This window comes from Acanthopagrus latus, chromosome 12 (genome assembly GCF_904848185.1).
Source record: "Acanthopagrus latus isolate v.2019 chromosome 12, fAcaLat1.1, whole genome shotgun sequence".
Taxonomy (NCBI): Eukaryota; Metazoa; Chordata; class Actinopteri; order Spariformes; family Sparidae; genus Acanthopagrus; species Acanthopagrus latus.
The window spans coordinates 24,178,832-24,197,813 of record NC_051050.1 but is presented as its reverse complement, the minus strand read 5'-3'; the positions used below and the strand labels follow the sequence as shown (position 1 = coordinate 24,197,813).

The 18,982-nt window shown below is 43.3% G+C and overlaps 1 protein-coding gene across 2 annotated transcripts in view; it reads left to right on the top strand.

Annotated features, from left to right (window-relative positions):
* clip1b (CAP-GLY domain containing linker protein 1b) overlaps positions 1–18,872 on the top strand; it is a 29,385-nt gene extending 10,513 nt beyond the window's left edge. For both annotated transcript variants that reach the window (XM_037116924.1, XM_037116925.1), the window contains exons 13-23: positions 544–601; positions 693–778; positions 3,753–3,827; positions 8,665–8,771; positions 12,544–12,589; positions 12,791–12,834; positions 14,185–14,290; positions 14,379–14,544; positions 14,631–14,683; positions 14,775–14,887; positions 15,085–18,872. In XM_037116924.1, the coding sequence (XP_036972819.1) occupies positions 544–601; positions 693–778; positions 3,753–3,827; positions 8,665–8,771; positions 12,544–12,589; positions 12,791–12,834; positions 14,185–14,290; positions 14,379–14,544; positions 14,631–14,683; positions 14,775–14,887; positions 15,085–15,319 (1,089 nt within the window). In that variant the 3' untranslated portion in view covers positions 15,320–18,872. The remainder of the gene's footprint in view (positions 1–543; positions 602–692; positions 779–3,752; positions 3,828–8,664; positions 8,772–12,543; positions 12,590–12,790; positions 12,835–14,184; positions 14,291–14,378; positions 14,545–14,630; positions 14,684–14,774; positions 14,888–15,084) is intronic.
* Positions 18,873–18,982: the final 110 nt, after the last annotated feature.

Sequence of the window (18,982 nt, the reverse complement as noted above, 5' to 3'; positions counted from 1 at the left end):
CAGGGATCAACATGATAATGGAGTGGAAAAGTAAAAACTCTTGGGTGCTTTTGCGTGACTAAAAAATGAAAAGCTCACTCGGCTGCTTCAGACAAACAGATGTTTCAACTCGACTGCGTCTTCATCAGTCTGCTGAAAGGCTGCGTGTCCTCGGGCTTCATCTTCTCCGTAATAATCACACATGTTCAGAATCCAGACTTAAAAAAGTTGATTGAAATGAATCATCTCGTTTTTCTGCTCTCGAAGTGTCACAGAAGTTTGATTTGGTCTGATGCCATCATAACCTGCGTAGAGTGGAATGAATGTGAAATGGCTGCACATCTGTGAGCGTCTAACTGTAGATTCCTCTTGTTTTCTCTGTGACGTGTTTTGCTCGTGGGCATAGTGGAAGTGCTCTCATTACGAGGAGCATTTTATCCACAAACCTGCTCGTTTCATGGGCCCAGTCATTCTTCTTCGCTTAGCTCAAGGTACAGGAATGTTACTGAGCGATGTGATGTGAGTGATTAGTCGTAGTGAAGCTGATGTTTTTCTCTGTTTCAGAGACAAAAGCTTGAGACAGCTGAGGAGGAGAACACGAGGACGGCACAGACCATGCAAGGTAAACATCAAATGTGTCTCAGATGAATTTGATCTTTTTTTTCTATCAGTGTTGATGGTTGTTGTTGAAGTTGAAGTTTGTTTCCTGTCAGAATTGGAGCAGAATGTGGAGCAGTCAAAGAAAGATTACGAGACCCTGAAGGAGGAGCGCGAGAGCAGAGAGAAGGAGCTGACGGAGGTACGTTCACACATGAGGTCGACCAGTGTATCTGATTATAAAGTCATCAAGGCAACAGATAAACGATGTTTAAGTTACATATATAGTGCTAACTTCAATGCAAAGCTGAAATGCATCTAAGATGCAGTTTCATTATGTCTAAAGTCTCGACAACAACATCCTGCAGAGCTGCACCTCTCACACACTTCAGTAACATTTACACAGTTTACTGAGATGATAACCGGCCCAATTAAGTGTGAGAAATAGTGTTAAAGCCAACCATTGTTTTTGCTAAATAATAGAGCAGTTAATGAACTTGTTGACGCTCACTAGCTCTCAGGGACTCGACATTAACATACATCATTATCGGCATATCTTCAAATTATTCTTTAAAAATATATAATAGGGCTACTTTTCAACAGCAGCTTGACTTTGTCCTGGTGTGTTTTTTGCAGTTTATGGTTGATGAGTTCAGATATTATTCAATAAAGTTTCCATAGTCAGTAATAAACAACAGAAGGCAGTGGTGTCACTACAGTTCAGTAAAGATTTTTTCCTCAAGGGTGAGCCGTCTTCTCAGTGAAGTCAATAAAGGATCTCTGAAACATCTCCCACGCTGTCGGATTTACTTGCGTACTCGTCGCATGTTTGTCTTCGAGGCCCCTGATGTGTGTGCTGTGTTAAAAGATCGTCATTGCCTCACCTTGTCATCAGACAGCTCCTGCCGATTGGAAAACTGAAGCCGTTAAATTGCTTCCTCCAAAGCTGCCAGACTCCTTCTACAGAAATCTTAATTTTACCTCGTCAAACACTGGATTGCCGGTCTACCACCGCCTCAGTGGTTTTGATTGTTTGTGTTTTTGTGTGACTTCAGTGAATCAAACCGAACCCTTTAAATCTCAGCTTCCTGCTGTGGCTGCAAACGACATTACATCCTAACCTCATGTAAACAGACTCCTTATTGTTGTGTTTGCACACAGAGGAGCCTGAGAGCTTCTGTCTGTGAGCAGAGTTGAAGTCACGGCTCTGACTGCTGCTAACAGTCGGATAACATTAGTAGACGATGAATCAGCATGTTGGCATTTACTGATTCTCACCAAGATAGTTCCGTCTGCTTCTGGCTGTTAACAGACTTCAACAAAGTACTTGTGGACGTCTTGGAGGGAGATGCTGAAAATGTCAGAGTTAAATAGTTTTTGGGATTTACAAGAAGTCTCTTCCTTTATTAATCCATCCTTCAGTAATCCAGTGTGCTCTGATTCAGACTTAGTGAAGCTCTAAAGCTGCTGTGGCCTCCAGCTAATTTGGTGTTTTTAAAACATTAAAAACACGCACGCGTTACTCTCATTTCCATTTGGGTTTGATAAGTCGACACACCAGTCAGATATTTTTATTCAAGCTTCACAGATCAGTTCAGAAACTGTTGTCACAATCAGGAGGAAAGGCCTGAAAACAAGTTTGTAGAATCATACACGAATCAGAGCAACATAAAGGACGTTTAAGAAGAACCTGAGGTATCACCATTCAGTCGGTTTCTGATGTAAACATTTCTGCAGCAGGGGGCGGCTGCAGCTCAGCGGGTAGAGCAGGTTGACTAGTGATCGGAAGGTTGCTGGTTAAAATCCTGGCTCCCCCGGCTGAACTGAGCTGCATGTCGAAGTGTCTTTGAGCGAGATGCTGACTTGTTCAAGGTGTACGCTGCCTTCGCCCAGAGACAGCTGGGTTTGACTCCAGCAACAAGCCCCGTCACCCCTGGAAAAAGGGATGAAGCGGTTACAGACGATGACATTTTTGCAGCCCTGCTATTAGACACATCTGGGTCTGTAGAGATCAACAGATCGTTGGTTTTATTCCCTGACAACTTTACAAAGTTTGGTTTCCCAGATCTGTCCAGAGTGAACCCTCCTCCCAAGCAAACCAGTCCAGGATCTCTGGAAAACATTTGACTGACCCTCATCACACGTCAGTCGATCGTCATCCTGCACACAGGATAAGTGCAGCTGTATGCTAACGCTAAGCTAGCGGTGTTGTTTTGGAACAAATTCAGTCCAGTGGTGTGTTTCAAGCAACAGAAAAGCTTTTTAAGCACATACATTTCTTGTTGCTATGTTTGGACATGTAAGACGTCTCTGAACAACAACAGTGGAATTACAGTTTGCAGTTATAAGAGTATTTTGTTCTCTCTCTCCCTGAAGTCAGAGCGTTCGTGCTGCTGCTCTCGCTTCATGGAGCTCGTTACAAATGGATTTAAGAAGTCAAACAGCTGAACGGGCTTGAGGCGGACTCAGCACAGAGCTGTCTTTCCTTTTTTAGCCAAGACTTTAATGACCTCTGGTCTCTGAGGTCTATAAATGGAATGCTGGATTTTAAGCACGTCCATTTTCACTGAGCGACTGTGATGTCTGTGAAAAACATCAAAATATTTTTTGAATTAGCAGCTGATCGAATTATTATGTGCAATGTGTGCAATCAGTCTCATGTTTTGACACAGCCACAAGGCTCCCCTCAGCTCTACTGACCGTTTTAGCATCTTTCAGCCCTTTGTTTTGGTTTTACACCACACAATTTGTTTCATCCTCAGTTTGTTCGTTTGCAAACAGCAGACAGACGGACTCAGTTAGAGACGAGCTGGTGAACACAGTGCAGCATTTAGCAGCTAACGATCCAGATATTTCCCTCAGGAGTTGGTGGAGAACACAAACAAGTTAAAAGGCGCAAAACAAGACTCTAAATAAATGATAATGTTGCTGCGTTTCTGCTGGATGTGTCAATAAGCAACTGTTTGCTAATCATTTTGCATGAAACAAGATGTCAACATGTGCTGACATCTTGTTTCTGCTGCCTCCAGGTGGCCAAAAAACTGTTAAAACAGCTTTAAATGAACACAAATTAAGATGTTACATGAATATTGAAATAAAATAATTGCTCTGGAAAAAATGACATACACTATATAACCCGACAATGTGACGCTAAATGTTATTGATATGTTTTGCAGGCTGTTGAGAAGTCAGAGAGGACGGCGCTGTCGCTGGAGCAGCTGACCAATGAGAAGAAGACGCTGGAGACACAGGTGAGCAGACGGCTTCAACGTATTCTTTAAACTGGAGAACAAATACAAGATGTGAATGCTGGCTGTTGAAAAAGCTGATGCCAGACTGCACTGCAGGCTTTGAAAATTGGAATGATATAAGAAAAAAAAAAAGATTTTATCAGCTGTACTTATAAAACAGTTTACGCTCCATTTTTTTTCTGAGCGGACAAACACACTGTTAGAGAAAGTTTGCTCTGTGTTTTCGGTGTTGAAAAGGTCAAATAAAACCCCCCCAAGCTCTTTAGATATCTCTCCTTCTACAGTCCGATGTTTCAGCATGTGTATGAAATCGCTTTAACAGTGTGTTAAGTTTTCCTCCAAACCACGCTGCCAATGTGAGCTTAGATAGCTGGATTTGTGTCCACAGCCCTGTGAAAGCATTCACACATGAATATACATAAGTTTAGCGTTTGTAGCCTGCAGGGTTTTTTATTATGTATTCACATCAGGATTCCCACACTGACAGCATGTGACTGTGCAGCTCTCAGTCATCGCATTTAATCAGCCATGCGTGAAACGCTGCGAGCCGTCGCTCTCTCTTTGATTCCATCTCGTCTGTAACCTGAGATTGTTGTTATCACGTCGTTCTCCTCCGACTGTGATCCAGCGGCAGTCGCTCTTTCAGTCGGCGGCTCTCTGGTGCCCTCTTGCTCGCCTACATTCATCCTAACTCGGAGCTGCCTGGGAGCTCCAGATGTTTGTCTCATGACAGTTGGAGAAATGGACAGCAGATTAGAGCAGGAGATAAATGTAAACACGCTTTTTAAGCTTCTCTGTTCTGTTCTGGAAAACCTGCAAGTTCTTTTTTTTAGAATGTAAAAGAAAACAACAAATGTCTCCTTGAAAGTTGAATGAATTGAGTGAATTTAATGATCATTATGAGCATAATGCTACGTTACTGAATAAAATGTTTAAGTTCACTTACACATTTAGTATTCAGGGGTTAGAACAAACAACAGACTGTTCAGTTTATGTTAAACACAGTATGTTTGAGGTGAACTGAAGGATCAGCATTACGTGACCGTCATTAAACATGTAAACTGTTTTTTCAGCTCCATTATAAGAGCAGGACGTTATTCTCTGTGGAGGAAAACACACATTTATTTATTCATTATTTATTACATCTGCCTCCTCGCTCCGCTCAGCCATGTCGTTGTAGATTGTGATGTAATACTGCACATGTCAGAGTGTGTGTGTGTGTGTGTGTGTGTGTGTGTGTGAGATGCCTGGCTGGTCAGAACATCTCTGGAGTTAATGAACAGTTGGTCTGAGGTCGGCACCTCTTGTCTCGTTCTCTCTCACAGCTGTCGGTTCTGCATCTGGAGCGATCTGTCGGTTTATTGATGAGTCGACTGAACAAAACTGTTGATAATCTTTCATCTCTACTTAGTTTGAAGGCTGTGTTGGTTGTTTTTGGCTTCTCAGTTTGTTTTTTTGGAGGAATGATCTACCAGAAGAAATCGTGTAGCTGCACGATATTGAGGGAAAAAAAACATTGTGATATTTTGCATAGGGGTAGAGATTTTTGTTATTGTTATTATTGTTCTTATATTCAGCATTTACTGATTAGTGATAAAATAAACCGACTCTGGCTCTGATGCAGCTTCCTCTCACACGATATCCCACCCACAACAATATCTGATTAGTGACAATTAATAGCTGCTAAACACTGAATCAAATTAATCTGCAAAGTAAAAATTAACTAAATTTATCAAATAGATGTGGCGAAGAGGAAGTATTAACTAACTGAAAGTTGTACTTAAGAAAAGCATTTGAGTAAATTGTTCTGTAGATTGGTTACTTCTATCAGTGAGTGTTTGAAATCCATGTTCATGTGTTTGATTCAAGCTAGCTTATCTTTCTCTGTATATAGCTTGCTAACCAGCTATCTGTGTTTGAATCTCCTGAGATGAAGACCTTTGTAAGATGTGTCTCAGCTGGTGATGGGAGGCGGTTTTCTCTGCTGGGTGAGTTCAGGGGGTCAGAGCTTCCGTGGGAAAAGCCAGTGACAGTGGACAGCTTTGAGGGGACACAGAGTACATCAGCCTCCACACAAACAACACTGCATCATCGACATATGTCAGTCCGTTGTGTTACAGATTTATGATTTTCACAGACATTTTTCGCGCATTTCTGACATTTTACATGCCTGTAAAAGTTTACACCCCCTTGGATGTTTTCCCCATTTATTGCTGTAATAAATGGCATCATGGTGGATATAATCTGGCTGATATTGACTAGAATTTGTACATGTCAAAGTGAAAACAGAATAATAATAAAGAAAATAAACAGATAAATAAAAATAAAAGGGGAAAACATCCAAGGGGGTAAAAACCTTATATAGTCACTGTACGACCAACAGATGAATCGGTGATTGAAATATTAGTTATTTGCCGCCACAGTTGTGTGTGTACAGACGCTGCCTCACGTCACTGACACAGTCTTGATATTTTACAGTACGACTGTTTGTTTTTATGAGACCTCGTAACGTAAAGCTGAACAGCAGACACTCAGTCACCAGCTGATTCTTCTGCCGGCTGTGATTCAAGTGAAACGCTGTGAATGAAAGGTGAATCTCTCAGAGCGAGTGAGTACGTGTGGTGTCGGAGAGCGAGGAAACAAGATTGTGAGCAGCTCAGAGGAGGGGGGAGGACGTGAGGGGGGGAGGTGGGAGGAGCTTATCGAGGCTTACATAATGGAAGTGCTCGGAGGGAGAGGGAGGCTGCTCAGGCGACACGCTCTCCGTTTCCCTCTGGCAGCCGAGCACAGCAGGGGATGAGAGCTGATGCTTTATTGATGCTCAGCTCGTGTCAGTCTGTGCTCGACAGATCGCAGCTGAGCGCCGGTGTAGCAACAACGCTGCTGCTGCTGCTGCTGCTGCTGCTGCTGCTGCTGCTGCTGTTGAGCAGGTGAACACAGGTTGGAATCAGGCAGCGGTGAGCTGTGTAGGTATGGACATAGCCGCTCTGCATCAGGGTTACTCCAGCAACATCTACTCGCCTCACTACCAGGTAGGAGTCCTGCTCAGGTCTTTATTACAAACTGGGATTTAAACCTGATCAGTGCAGGAGTCACTTACTGTCAGCAGGAAGAGCTGCTGTGATTTTGTGATTCTCTGTGTGGATGTAAGAGTGTGTGATGTCGCCTGTGCAGATGACCTGATTACATTCTGCATGTGTGTGTTTGTTTATGTCTGCATGTGAGCACGCTCTGCAGGTCAGATCTCACCTCGGCGGTGAATCCCGTGCAAGACAACTGTACGTGTTAATGTGCTAACAAACACGCTGCAGACGTCTCGCTGTGTGAATCATTACTCATGACTTTTTTTTTAACATTTATTTAGTCTGAATCCAGTGTCAGCAGAGAGGCATCGATTCAAAAGTCATACTTGTTAATTAATTATTGACTGTTGCTATTTTAAAGCTGCTCGTGGGGCCGTCTGAGCCGTCAGGGACGATTTGTGAGATGTTTGTTTGTCCCGACTTGAATGAGAAAGTTAAAAGTTTGCATGAGGTGACGTCTCCGGGGCTTTTATTTATAGTTTCACGTGGATTGAACGAGTTCTGCTGTCTCATGCTGACTCACTGTGAATATCAAGGTGCTGTATTTAAGGTCGAGGCACAAAATTAGCACCAGCCATCAGAAAAATATGCAAGTGGCTGGAAGATGTCTTTCACCCTCCATCTACTGAGGGGCTGGTGAAATGTACTTGCTAGTTGGATAAAAGTTAATTCTGCACTTTATTTTAGGCATCAACGGCAGATTTACTTATGACTGAGGATAACTAACTTCTCCCTCGATGCACAAGCTGTTAAATGACATCGGGGAGAATGATGTTGAATATTTGTTGGATAATCGTTACTGGGTCGAATTGATTGCCAACTTTTTAGAGCGTTTTGAGAGTAGAGTTGCAACATTACGTAAATAAATCGTCGAAAGAAAATTACTTGCCAGCTATTTTGTTTGTTAGTTGCAGCATCTTTGCTTTGTCATTTATGACAGTAAACAAGGAGTCTTCAGGTTTTTTTCACTGTTGGTTGGACAAAGGAAGCAGTTTAACGACGTCACTTTGGGTTCTGGGAAACTGTGACGAGCATTATTTCACAAGTCTTGATGAATGAAATTAATAAATGTAAAAATAACCCTCAGATTTATCAAAAATATACAGAATTAAGTTGGTGGAGCTCTCCTCTAATTTGATGGCATCATCGTAAATAAACGTCCATAAATCCACTTGGGAATATTACAAAAAAAAGACCATTCAGAACTTGCTTGAGAATCAGCACATTTTTAGGGTTTCTTCTCTGTCAGAGTGATCCAGTGACGGTCCTCTGAGCATCCGTGACTACGCCGCAAGCAGGAAGTGCTAACAGCTGATTCGGCATTCTTTAAATGGATTTGGCGACCATTAGAAAAACCGATTTGAAATCGGCTTCTTCGTTGGTGTTTCTCTGGTTCGTGCAAAGACGTCATGAGGAGAAACTTGAGAGAGCGTCTTTACGATCGATTCAAATTACAGGAGGACCTGAGAGTTTGACGTTTAATTTTGTTATAAACTAACTGCGGCTGTAATTATCACTCTGATGGAGGTGAACAGTGACCTACATACTCACTCGCTGACCAGAGCAGCTGATATTAAACTCAACACACCTCTCCAGATGAATATCTGCAGTCCGACTGGGGCTGAAGTGCAGCAACATTTTCTCAGTGAATGTAAGATCAAGATGAGCAGAAGAGAAAAGTGTTGTTGTAACCTGCCCTCAGTGTATATACTGTACTCTGTATCACCTTCTGTCCTCTGTCTGTTCCTCTTCAGCTCGAGGCTTTGAAACAGCAGAACTCCAAATACCAGGAGGAGCTCAGTCTGTCCAAGGAGCGCAGCAGCTCAGAAACCCAGCGGATCGGAGTCCTCTGCAAGGAAATGTGAGTACCGAGCATAACTAATGTGTTTTTTCCTGGCGCGGGTCTCGTCTAGATGTCGACCCCCAGCCAGCCGCTTCATTAGACTGGCGTGGTGAATTTCTCCTGTGGGGTCGGTGCTGATGATTAAAAAACCAGCCTGCATTTTCAAGCTCTAATCCAGCACAAAGAAACGTCTGTGGCTCGATGTGTTTACATGTACAAACTGTCCGCAGTGGTCTCACTCTGAAATGTTAAATGTGTTGTTTAAGTGGCTCCATCTGTAACTCTCCAGAGAGATGCTTCCACTTGTAAATATGGTTTAAATTGCTGTGTAAAGCCCATAATTAACCAGAGTAACCAGAGGGTGCTATTATGTGATTATGGATATGATGGTGGAGTTGAGTACAATGCACAATGCTCATAATCACAGTAAGAAAACTCCTCGAGGGTATCACGGCCTCCATATGAACATTTCTGAGTCCTCGCTGTAGAAACGCTGCTTCAGAATCCTTTTCGCTGAACTTTTTTTAGATGCATGTTCTAGTTTTTGTTTTTACAGATGTATTTTGACTTCCCTTCAGGCATCCGCTGGTTTCCATTCATTTCTGTGTGGACTGAAAATCAGGCAGCAGATTGTTAAAACCAGCTTGAGTTAAATCGATCACAGTTTGTTGCAGTTGAATCTTTCCGACTCTTCGGGGTCGTCGGAGTTCTTCAGCTCCTTCTCTTTACAAATTCCAGCCTTCTGTGCAGTTTAGCTTCCGGCCTGTGGTTTATTTTGAATCTTTCACTCTCACCCTGCTGTTATGACTTTCACTCTTCATATCCTGCACAGAAATTATAGCCGGCTGTGATGTAAATTAGTAAATGGAGAATCAAACCATGAAAACCTGCAGTATGGTCCTTTAAGACCTCTGAGGATAGAAGAGAGAAAACGTGATGAAGTAAGATTCATCACAGATTACTTTAAAAATCAGAACAGCGAGCAGATCGTACAGCTGAACGCAGAGTAAAAACCTCTCTGCATGTTTTCACCTGCTGTGTTTGTTGTGGATCTCCAGCCTGATGTCGAGCTCTATTTATAGACTGTGTGTGTGTGTGTGTGTGTGGAAGTATGTGGTGTGTTTGCACGTGTGTGTTTTTTTGAGTCTTTACATCATCCTGACCCCCCCCCCCCCGTCTGAGTCATCAGCACCCCACGCTGTGATGTCACAGCTGCAGATGACTCGGATTGGCTGAATTATAGTCATTAATATGTAGCATCCTGAAGGAGGAGCAGCAGATGGAAACAGTCGCAGCTTCATCGTCCTTAAGAAGCAGCGATTTGTCTGTTTGTCTGTGGGTCGAAACCTCAGACGTCTGTAAATGGAGGAGTCATGTCGAACACCTCTGCGGCTCCGTTACGTCTTCCTTCCTTCCTCCTCGTCCCAACAATGTGTTCCTCCATCCCCTCTGAGGCGCGTCCTTCCTCGCTCTGATGCTGTTATGTAATCACTCAGTCTCTCCTCCTAGGACCGCCTGGCTCCAACGAGGCCGCCGCTCTCACCGTGACATCAGTGTGTGTGTGTTTCTGTGCGTCTTTGTGTTAAACTGTGTGTGTGTGTGTGTGTGTGTGTGTGTGTGTGTGTGTGTGTGTGTGTGTGTGTGGCTCTCAATGTGGCTTTTGTGGCATTTGGGAGAGCAGCTGTATTGTGTTTGTGGTGCGTCTGCAGGTCAAACACTGATTGTCTGCAGCAGTTAAAGAGGCTTTGTGTAACAGATTTGTAGCGATAGCTGATAATTATCTTATCGTGACATCAAACAATGAGACCTTGGCCGTTTGTCTCTCTGGACGATTTGTTGAAGGTGCATGTGATGAACATTCACGACTGATTTGAAGCTCTCTGGCTGACGACTCGGCTTCCATGTTGTCCGACGTGGAGCTCAAACCTGAAGTAATAAAGAGTCTTAAATATTAGATGATGCATGAAACAACTTGAGAAGTCCGACAGGAGAGTCTGAGCCTCAGCTGCTGCACTCTCACATCTACAGTTCTGCATGAATGAAGCGTTTTCCATCTGAGCCTGCTTCTGTTTACACCCTGATAGAGAATCCAGAGACACAGATGGATGTAACGTTTGCAAAATCCACAGAGTGAACCGTATTTTTTCATCGTGCAGGTTCCCTTTAACTCGTCCCTGTGGTGTCTGCGTGGATGAAGCGGAGGCATGGCCGATGTAATTACACAGCAGGCAGCCAAATATTTCACCCAGCTGGTGCTCAGACCGCGATATTAGTCACACAAAGCTTCAGAGTTCTTCCTTTGACACAAATCCTAAGAATGACCCACATGGAGCTAATTACAGTTTCTCCTGCATCCCATCTTTTCTTTTTGCTTTCAGCATCCAAAAATATCCAGATTCATAAAGCTCCAGACGCTGCTGTCTGTGCGCACAGATTACCGTCTCAGATTTATAACATCCAGCTGGTGTTTCTCTGTGGATGTGTGCGTCGTACAGTATATCACAGTGCAGAGAGTATAAACCAGTGCAGGTTTCACATCTGTCAAATCCTTTAAGATGTTTAAAGTGGGATAGTCGTCTGCATGAGCAGCAGAAATAGACCAGCAGATGGTTTTTGAATGATGAGAATCAGTCTGTAGATGATATCAGTTAAAGTGCTGTGCAGGTCGAACGTGTGCTGGTACAGAATCAGTCTGAAGATGCAATAATCATGTTTTTGTATAAATCAGCTGAATCTGCAGCTGCCGTCAGTTATACAGAAGCCTGTTAGTGTCTTTCAGCTCGCTGTTTCTGTTGAACAGGTTTCTCCTCCTCTCACTGCTCTCGTCGTTTCTTGCAGTTTTCATTCGAAGCTCTGATAGAAATAAAAAGTGCATCAGCTGCTGACAAACCAACAGCAGACAGACAGTCAGAAACTAGCTGGTGAACACGGTGAAGCGTTCAGCAGCTGCAGAGCCGCATGTTTCCCTCCGGGAGCTGGTGGAGACCAAAACCAGAGCTAAAAGAGAGATTATCGGCCCTTCAGTCATGAGATGTTCATAATGTGACTCTGTGTCTGCTGGATGTGATTTTCCTGCATCACTGCTGTGTGTTAAACCGTCAGGTAAAGTAGCATTCACAGTATCTCTAAGGAAATATGTTTTTATATGTTTTGGATTAAACGTGAGACAAGCAGGGTGATAATTATTATTATCATCAACAGTTAATCTGCTGATCTTTTTCTTGAATTGTTCAGTAAAGCGTTCAGGTTCATGTCTTGTTTTTGTCTGACCAACAGTCAGAAACACACAGATATTTGATTTATAATAATATAAAACAGACAGAAACAGGAAATCTCAACATTTAGCCTTCTGAAACAGCACATTGTGTCACTTCCTCTTACAGAACGACTTGCACGCTCTGTCGATTATCTGGATAGTTGCCGGTTGTTTCGGTCAATTAATGGACTAATCGTTGCAGCACTAAGTGAAACCATGAAAGAGTCGCACACATTCATCTGACATGCAGCAGCTCGTAATCAATGCAGCCTGCCTCTGACATACATAATGCAGAGTGTGTATAGATCGTACTGCAGTCACAGCAGGGTAAACCAGCTCATATATCACTGTGTGTGTGTGTGTGTGTGTGTGTGTGTGTGTGTGTGTGTGTGTGTGTGTGTGTGTGTGTGTGTGTCTAACAGATGTGGCACTGCACCAGATTTAGACGTACAGCAGCTGACACAGACATCACAGATCTGAATGTACAGCTCTGTAAAGTGTGTCACGTCTCCTTCTCTCTGTGTTTCCCCTCAGAGAGGAGCTGAAACTGGCCTCCCAGAAGTCTCAGCATCTGGACGAGGTACTGACCTTCTCCCACACCTGCACCTTACACAAACGATTTCCTTCCTCCTGTCCCAGATCAGGGCTCCAGTAACAGAGGTTTGATTAATAGGCTCTGGCGTGGTGAGGATTTACTTCCTGCTGCGACTGAACTCTTAAAGCTCAGGCGGGTTTAGCTTCTATTTAAACGCCGCTATATTTGTGTGTGTTTGCCTTTCAGCACAATGACGACCGCAACAGTCAACAGCCAGACATGAAGACCAGGTAAGAAACATCCTCTTGGTTATTCTTAATTATTATCTTAAATATGTACTCTTGATTCCAGTCCTGCTCAGATGAAGCAGCCAACTCAAATCCCCTAGTAAGCATTTTTAAACAGTTAATAAATCCATTATAAGACACTGTAATGTAGCTGTGTGGTCTTATTTTATTAAATCAAATGGAAATTAGACCAAATCTAAATGGACACAACCAAACTAAAGCCCTGCTGGTTGGTAGAACAGGAGACGGAGAGAGAACGAAGGAGAACTCCAGCCCTCTTACAGCAGCTGCAGCCGTCAGATGGAGTTTCTACAGGTGCTCGTCCTCCTCGTCCCCCTCGTCCTCCTCGTCTTCCTCGTCCCCCTCGTCCTCCTCGTCCCCCTCGTCCCCCTCGTCCTCCTCGTCCCCCTCGTCCTCCTCGTCCTCCTCGTCCTCCTCGTCCTCCTCGTCCTCCTCGTCCACATAACCCAGTGGAGGATCTCCATTTCTGGCTCTGTGTCAGTTGTTTGGCTCACTTTGTGTGGAGCTGATAAGTCAATACCAATTTGGACATTGACAGCCGAAGCTAGGAAACGTTCTGGTCAGCCTGAGCCCGGTCAGTGTTCGAGTCACCCCCCCTGTTCAGAATCCACAAATCAATGAGTGACTGTGCTGCTGATCTACTGTGTTGTAGTTAACTCCACATTGACAAACTACACATCACAGTTTTTTTTTTTTTTAGGGATTCGTGTTTGTGCTTTGATCCGTTCATTGTCTTTGGTCGTATTTTAAGCCCGTCCTCGGAACAGAAACAGAAACTTGGCGTCGTCTCAGCAGTCAGAGGATTAAAACGTGCCGCCGCCGCCTCAGAGCAGCGACTCAAGTTGCGAGTGAATGTTGAAAACAGTGAGGATGACGAGCGCCTGTGTGATGTAAGATCTGAGCAACAACGTGAAGGAGCTGACGGCCCGGAGGGAAACCAAGAGGCGACGGAGCAAAGTGGAGCAGAAACGAGGTGTTTGTAGGGAGCGAGCGTCTCCTCAGGTAAACAGGAGCAACACGGGAGGTGTGACCGAGAGAAACGAGCTGCTTCACATCCAGCTTCATTTATCAAGAGCGCTCGGCGTCCTCCGTCTGATGGAAGTGATCTCGGTGGCAGGTGGTAAAAGCCACAATTCTAACGATCCGCTGAGCCACAGCTGCGACGCTTCTTCACTTTAAAACTCTGTTAATGTTTTGATTTCTCACTGTTTTCTTCTTCGGTTGATGGAAATGTCAAATCCAATGAATGCATTGTTTTAATCCTGACAGAAATAAAACAAATCAACCGAATATGTCTTCTCTCTCTCTCTCCACGTCTCCTTCTGTCTGCAGAGAAACCGTCTCCCATCAGGAAACAGACGGAGAAACAAACTTCCAGAAATCCACTGGAGCCTTAATCTCAGACAAAGACCGGGAGCTGGAGATTCTGAGGAATGAGGTAGTCACATGACGATAACGTCACGTCTGTGGTTGTTGTTGTATCGACGGCTGTGTGAGGGATTGATCCGTTGTCTCTGTCGCTGCAGATCGCCGTGCTGCGAGGAGAAAACGCCGTGGCCAAGACGCTGCAGTCGGCCGTGGAGACGCTGGAGAGAGACAAAGCTCAGCTGCAGAGTCGTGTTCACAGTCTGGAGCTAAGGCTCATGGGAACGCAGGCCTCAGAGGGAGAAGATGTTGAAGCTCCGCCCTCAGGTGAGGGGACGATGATCAGAGCGCTCAAACTGTCCCGGAGCCTGTAGTTTCTTTTTGTCAACCTGCTTTCTGATTCCGTCCTGCAGGCGATGCAGCTCTGGAGCAGCTGAGGGAAGAGAAGGAGTTCGCTGAGGGACAAGTAAGACCGTCAGGACGCTGAAGACAGATGTTTCATCAGACCAATTCATGTTCAGATCACTTCTCACCTGTGTCCTGATTGTCTCCATCAGATCAACTTCCTGAACAGCGTGATCGTGGACCTGCAGCGGAAGAACGAGGAGCTGAAGATCAAACTGAAGAAGCTCGCGCTGGCCGAGTTCAACGGCAACGACGACACCGACGGGTGAGAAGAACTTGACAGAAAATATAAAATCAGCATCTTTTCTTTCTTGTTGTCGATCAAGGAGTCAGAATAATCCACAGTGTGTGTGTGTGTTCGCGCTCATAAAGTCTCATTCATGTGTTTTTGATGCATCAGTGGTCTGTGGTTGTGTCAGTAATCACCGCGTCCTCCCGTGTCGTCCGTCTCTCCTCCGTCAGGTTTGTGGAAGGCGTGTCAAAGCGGGGGAAGAAGGCGACGCCGCGTCTGTTCTGCGACATCTGCGACTGCTTCGACCTCCACGACACCGAGGACTGCCCGACTCAGGCGCAGAGCCCCGACTCTGTTCCTCACACCACCTACCACGGCAAGCCGTCCGACGAGAGGCCGTACTGCGACATCTGCGAGGCCTTCGGACACGCCACCGAGTCCTGCAACGATGACCAGACCTTCTAGAGGCTCCGCACACTCTCTTACCTGCATCTTAACTCCTCCCCTTAAACACCTTCTGCTCTCCCTCTACATCTCCCCGACGTGCCCGATTAAACCCCTCCAGATTTTTCCATATTGTATTTTTATACTGTATTTATGCATATCACTGGTAGCCACCGTCCTGACCCACGTCTTTCTCTCTGCAGCTCCGGCTGTGATGCAGAGCGCTCGTCCAAATATGCTGCTTTGGTGCAATATCGATGTTTAATACGAAAAGGAATCCGTCCTCTGCACTTGTTGTTTTTAACGTGTTGGTTTTTTGCATCTAAGTTTTGTTTCTGAAATTAAGTGACGTCTCACGTTGTTTTTTTGGGGGCTTTATTTGTTTCATAGCCAAAAAATGATGCAACGCAGTTAAAGCACAGATGGAACTGAAGGGAAAATGAAGCACATCAACGATTTTTACATTCCTGTATCATATTCCTCCGTCTGTTCGGCTGCGAACCAATCAGAGAGTGAGACTGCCGGGTTTTTACAACTTTATATGTTTAAATATATTTTTTACGAAGCTCTTCTTCAAGTCTGTCAGCGTACGACGGAGTGTCGGAGCCACTGACGGGAGAGAACGTCGACATGTTTCCAATAATCCAGAAGTACAAAAAACTCAGTCGCATCTTCAGACAAAAATATGTAATAATGAATAATAAACACTTTAATCATGAAGCACAAGATACAAAGCACTTTATACACAACTGAAAATAAATATAAATATAAGATGAAAAAGAAGGACAGTTCTCTACGAATAAGAAGTAAAATCTCCTGTGATTCCAACTTTATTCTCAGAATATTGTATAGTGTATATTAAAACGTAACATTCAGACATAATAACTTTAATGACTTTGTTCTTATAATGTTTCATCTTCTTTCTCAAAACACTGCAGGTGAAATATCGTAATATTCCAGCTTTTATCTAAAAACTGAACTTTTATTCTCTGAATGTTACGACTTCAATCTTTAAACTCTTTTTCCACCGTTATTATTTTAGCATTTTTTTCTCGTAACATGCCGAATTTATTCTTAAAATACTTTTTAAATAATTCTTGAAAGATTTTCATTTTTCGTGAAATACGACTTTATTGTTGGGGGGAAATATTTAGATTTAATCCAACAGATTAGCAAATAAAGTAGCAAAATCTCAAAATATTGCAACTTTCTTTCTCAAAATATCGACATTTTGTTTTTGGGGGAAACATTTTAATATTAACTTGAACTGACTAACTAGTTTCTGAAGTAGTAAAATTTCTTCCTTTAATGCGCCTTTTTTGTTTCGTAATATTCTGACTTTTGTCTCTAATATTTCGATTTATTTCTAAATTAAATATTACATCTTTTTCTCAAGACATATTTTAAGGCAAATATTCAGATTTAATCCAAAAGATCAGCAGATAAAGTAGCAAAATCTCAAAATACGCTGACTTTAAAACATTTGCTTTTTATTCCTCGACGACTTCATCTGACTGAATAATAAAATAAAAACCTTGTGACTTTTCTTGTCCTGAAATATTTCGACTTCAGTCTGTTTCACTGCCAGTTTGTTCTTTAAATGTTTCAAGCTAATTAAACTTGCTTAATGAGCGAGCAGTGGCTTCAGCACTCCGTTGGACTGATGATAACATGAAGTCTCGACCTTTGAACTCGTGGTTTCCATCAGCGTCGCCTCTCGTCCTCAGCAGACGGAGGTGATTCTGTGTTTCCTCCGTCTGCTGAAGAAGACCAAGAGATGCAGCTGAAGAAAAGCGAGTAAGTGGACTTTGACTCCACAGATTTCACACATGAAGGTCAGTTTACTTGTTTACTTACTTATTTTCTGTATGAAGTGTCGTCTCCACAGCGTTTATCTGTCAGTCAGAACAATCTCATCACGAGGTCCATTTAGTAATAACTGTTCCCGAGCTTTCAGCAGGATCAGAATATCTTCATCCGCGGTCGTGTGGAGGAAGTTCAGGTGTTCACGTTTTACTTTTCTACGCAGCTTTAATGACTCCTCGTCTACTTTTGGGTTCAGATTTGGGATTCAAGATGGCGTCAGAAGCTCCAGAACAGCGACTAAATGGACCTCGTGATGAAGATTGATTTGTCGTCTTCTGTGTCGAACCAAATTACTTCTCCATCGATCGTCCTGCAGGTTCACGTCCCGGAGCAAAGCCACAGAAGGTTATAGTCGTTGCATTTTTGTTATTTATTCTCCGATCGTTCGCTCAGCGGTGATGTTCCTGCAGGGAAATAAGCTAGCACTGATTCAAGGTGTGGTATGGTCTGTACTCGGACTTCTGTACTGTAGTGTAGGCGGGCACAGGAAGTCAGACGAGCCCAGATGAAACTATAGAAGCCTCGACTAACTTTAGTTTTTGCACTGTCCACTTTAAAGATTCAGCAGAAAACAAACGGCGCTTTAACTTCACGGTTCTGATCAGAAGTGACTTTATTTTGAAGGTCAGTACAGACGATCACACGGCCCTCTTTAAAGTCTGAAGTCTGACATTCTGGGAAATGAGCTTGTTTAGATCGATGCAACTAACGATTATTTTATTTTATTCCCAAAGCTGAAGAATTGTCTTATTTTGTCCACGACCTAAAAAAATATTCAGTTTGGTGTCAATATTCACATTTAAGAAGCTGAAATCAGAACTTTGACTTTTTATGTCCTTAAAAAATTACGCAAACCGATTATTAAAATAGTTTGCTGTGAGTTTAGTAGTCGATTAATCGTTGCAGCTCTCATGTCTGTATGCTAAATTTGAAGCTACAGCATGTTAGCTTAGCACTTAGCCTAGCACAAAGTCTGAGGTGAAAGACTAGCACGCTGTCGTTTTTATGACCAAGTTTCCAGTCTTAGCTAAGCTAAGCTAACCTGCTGCTAGCTGAAGCTTTGTAAGCGTATTTGAAAAAGGGAAGTCCAGAAAAGGACGACATTTCTGGTTCTGCTGCATGTTTTAGATTTAAATAAGACTGATGATATTACAGGACGTGACGTGATCTGTCAAACGCTTTCAACACGAGAGCAGAATCAGTTTTCTCACCTGAAACTGAAGCAAATTTCCCAAAATGTCGACCTGCTCCTTTAAATTAACCCTGTTTAGCGACTTGTATTTGACTTCTCCTGTTCTTAAGCACAATTTTTGGATCATATTGAATCTTCCAGTGTAACAGTGTATATAATACATGACTAACCATCCACTCTCTCGTCTTTGTAAATACTAATCCGAGGCGTCCTGATCAGCGTGCTCACGGTGCCGGGAACTAAAGAAAGCTTTTTCTGTGTACGACATTTTATTTTTCTGCCCTGTTGATAAGATTGACATTGTATAATGGAGGGGGGGGAAAAGCCCGTTTGTATAGACTTTAAAAACATTGTGTACTTTATACGTGATGCATCTAATTATTAGTGTTTTATATGTAACAACTTCAGGCAGCGTCGAGAAGTGAACCGTTTCTCAGACGTTGACGTGGTGTAAAATGTCACTGTTTTCTATGTACTGTATACTCCTGAACAGTCCAATAGAAATACTAAAAAAAACAAAAAAAAACAAGAAGTGTGTGTTCGTGTTTTGTTCTCACTCCATTTTGTGCCTCGCAGCAGATGTTTCTACATCCTCTCTCAGAGCATTAAACTCCACTCGGTGCCGC